This window comes from Dicentrarchus labrax, unplaced genomic scaffold (genome assembly GCF_905237075.1).
Source record: "Dicentrarchus labrax unplaced genomic scaffold, dlabrax2021, whole genome shotgun sequence".
In the NCBI taxonomy this organism is placed as follows: Eukaryota; Metazoa; Chordata; class Actinopteri; family Moronidae; genus Dicentrarchus; species Dicentrarchus labrax.
The window spans coordinates 2,715,044-2,725,366 of NW_026136713.1; the positions used below are offsets into that span (position 1 = coordinate 2,715,044).

The 10,323-nt window shown below is 45.3% G+C and overlaps 1 protein-coding gene across 1 annotated transcript; it reads right to left on the reverse strand.

Moving 5' to 3' along the window:
* Positions 1 to 470: 470 nt before the first annotated feature.
* On the reverse strand, positions 471 to 2,315 carry LOC127375251 (uncharacterized). Its single transcript, XM_051421256.1, has 2 exons — positions 1,512 to 2,315; positions 471 to 1,400 (listed from the first exon to the last, which is right to left on the reverse strand). Exons 1-2 carry the CDS (start codon positions 2,006 to 2,008, stop codon positions 659 to 661), a joined length of 1,239 nt encoding a protein of 412 aa, XP_051277216.1. The 5' UTR covers positions 2,009 to 2,315; the 3' UTR covers positions 471 to 658.
* Between the last annotated feature and the right edge of the window lie 8,008 nt (positions 2,316 to 10,323).

Consider the following 10,323-nt stretch of genomic DNA (forward strand, 5'->3'; position numbering starts at 1 on the left):
TTTAGTTATCCAGCGCGTATAAACAGCCAGGTGAGGTGAACAAAGAAGAGAGATGCTGCTTTATCCCGAGGTCTTTTTCTCCTCTCCTTTATTTTACACACGGCAGTGCAAAAACAAGCTGTAAAACTGTAAACACAAATAAAAGTACCTTTTAGCTCATATTGCCTTTTTCCAATCATTTCCAAATCCAAATGCAACACATACATCGTTTTCTACTAAGCGTGAGCCGCTATTACATGGAAAACAAAGGAATCTACACTTCGTAGCAACACATTCATTTCCTTAAGAAAACGGCTAATATAAAACACCTTATATTACACACAGCGTTACTCACCGGCATTGCCCCCGTGGGAAACACGACTGTGCGGGGGTTTGAAGAAACTTGTAAGAGGAATTGACACAACACAGAGCGCAACTTGGTCTGGAAGACTGAACACAAAACTCGTTCAAAACGAGAGTACCATCGGGAATAGAAACCATACACCAAAACCTGCCGTTACTGCAAGTGGCCAATAGATGGCGTTAACGCACTGTAAATAGCCAAAGAAAGTCTTACCAAGAAACACAAAATGAATGAATGGTCATTAAGACCAACACACTCCCTGCCTGGTATCTTAAGGATACCACACCTATTACTTTTTAGATGCACACACTTTACTTAAACACAAGTAACATCCTGTTTAGGAGAGAAAAGTAAGACAAGTTCAGTTACTGGTCTTTTGTACATTTTAGGAGTGCCTTGGCGGACCACTCTGATATCTACAGTCCTGACAACATTGTCTCTGCTGGGATAAGTTTTGATGACCACTGCCATCGGCCAGTGGTTCCTTGGCACTGCATTGTCTTTCATCAAGATGATGTCTCCTTCCTGCAAGTTAGGCCTTTTTTCCTGCCACTTGGCCCGACTTTGCAGGGTGCTCAGGTATTCACGTTGCCATTTGTGCCAAAATGTCTCTGCGAGATATTGTACCAGCTTCCACTGGTGACGAATGATCTCTGCCTTGCCAAAGTCAGGTGGAGGCGATGATGGGGCTCCTGTCTTTTGCGTCAGAAGCATGGAGGGGGTGAGTATGAGGGGGTTCTCGGGGTCAGTTGACACAGGCAGCAGGGGTCTCGCATTCATGACTGCACAAACCTCTGCCATGAGTGTGACGAGGACCTCGTGGGTCAATGAAGAGAAGCGTTGCTGCAAGAACATGGAGTCTAGGATGCGACGGGCCACTCCGATGAGTCGCTCCCAGGCCCCTCCCATATGGGAGGCGTGCGGGGGGTTGAAAATCCATGTGCATTGCTGGTCTTGTAGGTAACGTTGCATGTCTGCGTCGTCTTCCAGATTCAGTTCTTTTGACGCACCAGTAAAGTTAGTGCCTCTGTCAGACCTAATCTGTGCAGCAGGGCCTCTGATGGAGAAAAATCTCCGTAGAGCATTTATGAAACTAGATACACTCAGTGTCTCTATCACTTCAATGTGTACAGCACGCACACACAGACAGGTGAACATTACTGCCCACCTTTTGCTGTTTGCTTGTCCACCTCTCGTCCGGCGGCTGATGACCTCCCATGGACCAAACACATCCAGGCCGACGTACGTGAACGGTGGGGCAGCTTGTAGCCGGTCTGCAGGCAGATCTGCCATCAGCTGATGCTCTTGTTTGCCACGCAGTCTCCTGCAGGTGACACACCGGGACAGGGTGCCTCTGATACACCTCTTTCCGCCCACCAGCCACAGTCCAGCGTCCCTGATGGCCCCCTCTGTGAAGTGTCTGCCCTGGTGTTTTACCTGCTCATGATGGTGGCGCACAAGGAGAGTCGTTAGGTGATGCTGAGCTGGGACGATGAGAGGATTGGTGCGGTTTATCTCAAGGCCAGACTGTGTGATGCGTCCTCCCACTCTGAGAAGTCCGCAGCTGTCAACCACTGGGCGCAGCTTTGCAATGTTGTTCCGTTTTGGAATGTCTGACTTACTCTGAATGTTGCTAAATTCACTAGGATATCTTTCCTGTTGCATGTTCTTGATCAGTAGTTTCTTTGCTTTTTCCAGGTTCTCTGGCGTGATTGCTTTCTTACAGGTATGCCACCCTCTGCATATGTTGTCTTTGTCCGTTTGCCTGAAACACTGTGCTATGTGAATCAAGACCGCAAGTGCTCTTAACACAGAAGTCCACTTTGAGAAACGCTCGAAGCGCTCAGTTCCTAAGCTGAGCTGTGTGGTTTCAGTGACTAGTACTGCGACCTGAGGTCTGATCTCAGAGTCTAACTCTGGGTCAACTAGATCAAACAGTGACGGATGATCAGCTGGAGGCTTACCAGAAAGGAAGGCGGGTCTGGTCAGCCAATTGGTGTCTCTCAATGATGCAGCTGCAACTGATCTGGAGCCATGATCGGCTGGGTTGAGCTCTGTGGGGACATACTTCCACTGTTGGGGTGATGTTGCTTGTCTGATGCGTTGGACCCTATTGCTTACATAAACATAAAATCTTCTCTGCTCATTGTTAATATAACCTAACACGACTTTGCTGTCAGAATAGAAAGTGACAGAGTTCATGTGTGAGACCATGCTACTCACAACAGTCTCAGCTATCTCAACAGCAAGGACTGCTGCGCAGAGTTCGAGTCTGGATTGTCTCGTGCCAGCTTTGCTTTGCCAAGCACGAATCCAATTTCGGAGCGTTCATCTTCATCGGTCACCTTCAGGTAGGCAACTGCTGCGATTGCTTTGGTTGAAGCATCCGCAAACACACACAACTCTCTCGCGCTTGCTGCAGAGGTGGAGAGAGATGTGTAGCAGCGGGGGATCTGTATGTCTTGAAGGCATTGTAGGGAGGACTTCCATCTCACCCACTCTGCTTGGAGGTGTCCAGGTAACGGCGAGTCCCATTCACCGTTTTCCATGGTCAGCTCTCTCAGCAACGATCTCCCCTGTATGGTGACGGGTGAGAGAAAACCGAGCGGGTCGAAGATGCTGTTTATGGTTGAGAGCACGCCTCTGCGTGTGAAAGGCTTGTCATCTCGCTGTACTTGAAAGGTGAATGTGTCTGTGACTATGTTCCAGCTGATACCCAGGCTGCGCTGCATGGGGACGTTATCAGTGGCAAAGTCCAGGTCTTTGATGCTGCTTGCACGGTCTTCGGGGGGAATTCAGCCATGACAGCTGCACTGTTTGACGTGATCTTGTGCAACCGGAGGCTGTTGTGGGAGAGCGACTCCTGTGCCCTCTTCACCACGCTTATGGCCTCGGACTCTGTTGCAAACGACTTAAGGAGTCATATTATACTTATTTCAACAAGTTAATCTAGTTCCCTGGTGTCCTAATGTTAAAAAAAAAAAAAAAAAAAACCCCCCCCAAAACCAAAAAAAAAAAAAAAAAAAAAAAAAAAAAAAAAAAAAAAAAAAAAAAAAAAAAAAAAAAAAAAAAAAAGACATTTTAATAACTTATATTACATAAACGTAATACTTTTTTTATAATTGTATTTCAACTTTTTTGTACGTCGTTATCTTCTTGTAACACGTTCCTCCAGGGTCCTCTTGCCTTTTTCTTTAGCTTCAACCTCATTACTCTATTATTTAGAAAGCAATAAAATGTATTATTGTATAGCTCACTGTAAATTACAGATTATATGCACTTAACCGTGTAAATAAAGTGTGTCCTCTGTCTATTTGACTTAATTAAGTAAGTAATTATTTTTATATATACATTAATAGTATTTTTGTGTTTTATTTATATATATATAAAAGATTATTTAAGTATTACATACCTGGTGAGTCTTCGTCACACGGACAATTTTGTCTGAGCTGTCAATTGGTCTTGCCGTCTTCCACCTGTGTACAATCGCGGGTCTTTACATGGTTAAGATTTTGAAGATCTTAGAAACGACGCGCACCCAGTAATCACTTTTCAAATACACATTGTGTATATAAATTTGTCATTATGCTATATTCCTTTTTATTCATAGTTTAGTGTAAATACATACCTTTTCGCTTAAAGAAAAGGCACCAGTGGCGTACACGTCCCGTCAAAGGCTGCTTCCCTTCTTGAACTCAATGCGCGCTGTTCTCGAGAAACGTGCCATTTTTTCTGCATGTCACATTCCCTGACACACAGGGCCCCTGAAACAGCTCATAGCAGTTCTCATAACATTAGTTGAGTCTTGAAGGCGTAGATCCATCTGCAATAAACACAAACATTGACAGAAATGTCAAGATCGTCCTAGTAAGCTACAATAGTAGGATGTAACACAATGATTGTTAAATGTTTACTACGTAATTTCTCGTGGTTGGTTGTCATGTTGAATCATTGTCCTACGCACAGAACTGCCTTCTAAGGGTCTCCTTTCCTCCTCCTCCTTCCTTACTTTCTTTATAGGTGTTGATTAAGAGCTTAACACCAACATGTCGGAAACAGTTTCTGCCTTAAAACGACAGATGATGTTATTGTTTATGCGAACTAAAATGATAGCAATCATATTTTACTATTAACAGAACACAACAAGAAATCACATGATAAGTACTTGTCACTAACCTGTACTAAATGAGGTTGAGCTTCTTGAAAGCTGGTTCCAAATGGCGTGTTGTTTGTCTGCTCATCAAATGTACCCTTCAGCGCCGATGTGCTTCCTAAACACAAGAGCAGTGATATTTATACTCGAAATACGTAAAGCAAATAACTGTTCTTGTTGATTATTTGTTTTGTGATTTATCCGGATTAACAATGACTGTCATGCTCTACTAGTTTTCATTGAACAATAAGGTCCTGTTATTTAGCTATTCGTTTAAACAGACACTGTACTTGTCTAAGTTTTAAGAATCATCAACCATGATGAACACAGTCGCTATATCGTTAGTTCTAGCCTCATGTTCTTGTAGTCGTAATACCTAACTGTCTCGTTTAGATATCACATTATAGTACCCGTATTCTATGCTGACCTTGTTTATATTCCGTTTTTGTGTCGCGGCGACAATAACATCCTTGTACCGATGCATCGTAACTAACATAGTTACTTAACGTTACTTAACTATTCCTGTCTAAATGTCTGTAGTTAACAAGGAAACAGCTGGTGCATGCCAGAAAACTTTGATTTGTTGTTCTCGTTACGTATTCTTATTTAGAGCGACACACACAAACATAGTAACAGTTACTTCTGAAAGCATGCACATTTACAAATACAACGAAAATAAAGCTGTTGTGCTTAAACCCCAAGCTCACAACAGTAAGTCCCCCTGCAACAACGGCGGCCCGGGGGGATTTACCGGTAATTAATGGCTAAACTTGTGTAAGTCTCTATAAAAATTTGCAGCAGGAAAATATAGACATCTACCAGTGGTTAATTAACCTCACCATATAAGTTTCATTTACACATCTAACAAACAATAACTCGTTAGCTTCACTCGTCCGCGCTAAAAGCTGTTAGCATTAGCTAACATTACACACAATGAAAACAGCATAAATTTTAAAATACTTACAGTTTCTTTGCCTCTTGCAGATAGTTGACTGCCCTTATCGCAACATTTTATCACTGACTGACCGAGTCTTAAACAGTCACTGGTGAAGTGTTGCACACCAACAGCTTTTGCCAACTCTGGACATTTCCATTGTAAATAAAATTAATCCACTGGACTCGATTTCTGGACGGGTGAGTTTTGCATGTTCTTCCTGTGCATTTTTTTTACCAACGGGAGTAGTAAGGGAACTCTGTCAGTTTTCTATATTCTACTGCCCAAAAACATGACTGAGTCTTTTTTTCAAACTTTGCCTGCTAAGGCCCTCGTTTCCCAAATGTACATAATAAAATGATTAAAAGTTTTGAAATGCCCCTTTAAGAGCATCGTCAACATAAAAGTCTCTCTCAATGAATGCTCTGACATCAGAGCCAAATTCAGATTCTGCTTCTTTCGCTGCTCTCCTGAGGCAGTAGATTGCTACGGCAGGAGACGGTGTGTTGCCAAACACATGCACACGCATTCTGTAGTCCACAATGTCACTGTCCCAGTTGTTGTCGCGGAACCACAGAAACCTCAGGTAGTCTCTGTGCTCCTCCTTGACTACAAAGCAGTAAAACATGTGTTGAATATCTGCAGTCACAGCAATTTTCTCTTTTCTGAACCTGATGAGGACGCCTAACAGGTCATTTTTCAGATCTGGGCCTTTGAGCAGGACATTGTTCAGTGAAATCCCTTCATACTGAGCACTTGAATCGAACACTATTCGAATCTGTTCGGGTTTCTTGGGATGGTAGATGCCGAAGGATGGCAAATACCAGCTTTCTTGTCCTTCTCGGAGGACTGGGGCAATCTCTGCATGCTGACTGTCAATCATCTTTTGCATGAACTGCATGTAATGTTCTTTCATGGCAGGTTTCTTCTCTAGTGTGTGGCAGACTGACTTGAGTCTTTTCATGGCATAGTCTCTGTTGTTTGGCAGACGTTCTCTCGGAGTCCGAAAAGGTAGGGGTGCGACCCAGCTTTGAGTGCTATCTTGACATACCTCAGTATCCATGATCTTCAGGAAGTTGAGGTCGTCGATGGATGGAGCAGGTTGGTGATCTTTGTCGGTGCAGTGGAAGACGGAGGACTCCAGGTCGTCCCTGTGCAGCAGAGGAGCAGTGTGGGCAGCGGCTTGCTGAGATGGAAGATCATGAAGGATTGAGTGGCTGTGTGGAGGGTCTTTCACACGCAGGTGACTGGAGCAGGGTGTGAGGTAGCTGGGGCGGCCATCTCCCAAGACACATGTTTTGAGGGAAGTGACTGAGGAGGGGCGGTGCGCTGTGCCGAGGCACACATCTCCGATCACCACCCAGCCTATATCTAGCTTTTGAGCGAATGGGGCATTGTCGGGGCCGTTGATCTGTTTTCTGATCTTGTGTATACTCAAAATGTCTCTCCCTAGCAACAGCAGTATCTGGGCACTGGAGTCTAAGGGGGGAATCTCACTGGCTAAGCATCTCAGGTGAGGGTGATGCAAAGCTGCACTAGGTGTTGGGATCTCAGACCTGTTGTTCGGGAGTTCATTGCATTCAATGAGGACAGGGAGAGGGACGCAGGTCTTCTCATCCAGTGACTCCAGCATGTAGCCACAGGCTCTCCTTCCAGAAGTCTCTATGCTGCCCGCACACGTCTTGAGCGTGTACGAAGATGGAGTGCTATTGTCGCTGAACATCTCAAAGAATTCTGAACGTGCAAGGGATTTATTACTTTGCTCGTCAATGATAGCATATACTCTGGTTGCTGCTTCTCTCTGGCCTTGTGGGTAGACACTAACTAAGCATATTTTGGAGCAACCTCTAGCACTCATCCCCTCACCGCATACCTCAGTGCACTTGGAGGAGACTGTCTCTGGAAGCTGCTGGTTCTCACTGCCCTCCCTGCCGTTCTCTGACGTAGGTGGGGGTGGCTTTGCTTTCCATGGTGATGGACCTGGGTGGAGGGCTTCGACGTGCTTGATGCTCTGACATTCTGCACATGTTATGGTTTTGTCACAGTTTTTTGCAATGTGTGTGGTTGAAGCACAACAGCGGTAGCAGATGGAATTGTCTCTGAGATATTGCTTACGGTCAGCTAGCAGTTTGTCTCTAAAGCTCCTACATGCTCCTAATGAATGGGGTTTTTTGTGGATTGGGCATTGCTTGGTGAGATCTAGAGAGTCCGCTTCAGGCTCACCTTTCTGGTTGGACTCGGCGACTTGAGTCTTGTGGACTGCTACAGGCTGGTTGATTCTACTCTGGATGCCTTTGGGTTTGTCTCTATTTATGGCAGGCAGAGGTGGCATGGTGATTCTGAAACTGGGATCGTTTCTTGCTTTGGCTTGGTTCTGGATGAAGTTGACGAACACACTGAATGGGGGAAAGGGAATCTGTTGCTGTTGCTTTATCTGAGAGCCGTAGGACATCCACTTCTCCTGTAGATTATACGGGAGCTTTTCTACAATTGGGGCTACTCCCCTAGCAGTGTCAAGGTAAGTTAGTCCTGGAAGAAATCCATCCTGCTTTGCTGCGTACAGTTCCTGTAGCAGGTCGGCTAAGTCACGTAGCTTGGCCGGCTCTTTGTTGGAGATTTTCGGGAAGCTTTCCAGCCTGGCAAACAGCGCCCCTTCGATGGCTTCAGGGGTGCCATAGCACTCTTCAATGCGCTGCCAGATGGCTTGGAGGCCACCCTGGGGGTCTCTGATGTAGGCTGCTCTGAGCCTGCGTGCTTGCTCGGACGACTCTTTGCCGAGCCATTTAATCAGAAGGTCAGTCTCTTCTGCTACCGACAAGCCTATATTGTCTATGGTATTGCAGAATGAAGCTTTCCATGCCCAGTAATTCTCTGCCTTATCGTCGAACTGCGTCAGCCCTGTGGAGACGATCTGGTTTCTAGCGATGAGCTTCGCCAGGTCAGCAGTCGGGGAGCTGTGTCCATCTTGGGCAGGCGTGTGACGAGACGAGGTAGGGTGTGGAGCAGGACTGGGTAGCCCATAGTCTTTTCCTCTCTGCCATGCTTGGTTGCTGGCTTGGAGTGGCATGTAATACGGACTAGCAGGTGGCATGGATGGCTGCTGTGGCTGTAGTGGTACCTGTGACGGCAGTGGCAACTGTCTTGGAGCTGGTGTCGGTCTCAGGGACTCTGCTGGTGGATGTGTCGGTAGCTGTGCAGGCGATGTCACTGGATGCTGTGCTGGAGGTCTTATGGCTGGCTGCGTTGGAGGACATGCTGGTGGAGGCAGGTGGCTATGCAGGTTGGGCGAAATATTATAGCTTTCTTGCTTTATGTCTCTCTGCGGTGGCACGTTGCATGCAGAGAAATACCTTTGGTTCGGTTCTGACCCCCGGTTCCCCGAGGCTGTTGTCGTCATCTAATTCTGCTTGAAGAGCTGCTGCTTCAGCTATTGCAGCCTCCATTTCTTTTCTACACCGCAATGCCTCTAATTCGGCTTCTGCTTTGGCACTTTGTAGTTCTGATTCAGCTTTCTGAAGTTTCAGTGCCATTTCCCTTTCAGAAAAGGCTGCTTTGGTTCTTGCTGCTTGAGCTTTGGCTTTAGCGGTTGCTAGCACGGTGCTCCTTCGAGAGCTGCATGTTGATCCGTGTTGAGACGGCGTACGAACAGGGCCTGATGCAAGTAGCTCTGATCTCACCTCCCAGTCACGGGCTTCTACTTCAGTCACACCAGAGGGAAGTTGCATTTCGGTCGGAGAATCCATGTCTTATGGAGCAGGGGACACGTCTCGGCAAGTCACATGCAGTTGAAGTTCTGTCTTCTTCTTGACAGGCGAGGGTTTGCCGTTTTACTGTACTGGCCTCGCTAAACGTTTGCGTATTTAGTTATCCAGCGCGTATAAACAGCCAGGTGAGGTGAACAAAGAAGAGAGATGCTGCTTTATCCCGAGGTCTTTTCTCCTCTCCTTTATTTTACACACGGCAGTGCAAAAACAAGCTGTAAAACTTTAAACACAAATAAAAGTACCTTTTAGCTCATATTGCCTTTTTCCAATCATTTCCAAATCCAAATGCAACACATACATCGTTTTCTACTAAGCGTGAGCCGCTATTACATGGAAAACAAAGGAATCTACACTTCGTAGCAACACATTCATTTCCTTAAGAAAACGGCTAATATAAAACACCTTATATTACACACAGCGTTACTCACCGGCATTGCCCCCGTGGGAAACACGACTGTGCGGGGTTTGAAGAAACTTGTAAGAGGAATTGACACAACACAGAGCGCAACTTGGTCTGGAAGACTGAACACAAAACTCGTTCAAAACGAGAGTACCATCGGAAATAGAAACCATACACCAAAACCTGCCGTTACTGCAAGTGGCCAATAGATGGCGTTAACGCACTGTAAATAGCCAAAGAAAGTCTTACCAAGAAACACAAAATGAATGAATGGTCATTAAGACCAACACACTGATAGTTATTAGTTGGAGTAGCAGCAGCTGGCTACGGGATTTGCTGGAGACACAGAGGGAAGCGATATTATATATTAAAGTTCCTCGGGGCAGCACCCTTAAATAAGGGAAACGATAGCCAATAACTGATTGATCAGTCTCATTAAAAAACACTAAACTATTAATTTAGAAATTGGATTAATAATTAATAACTATATAACCAAAATCACTATTAATAGTTAAAGTGGAAGGATTTGGAGTTCTGTATTCATACGAAATGAAATAGGCTAGCATGTATAAACACAAGCATTTATTAAAGGGATAATAAAAGCAAACAGAGGAAAATACACTATATACAATCTAACTTAAATCAACTAAGTTAGAGGGAAAAGGTGGGTGTGTGTCTGTGTGCGCATTGGGGGTTGCGTGGCAGAATAGGTGTGTCCTCTGACCAGAT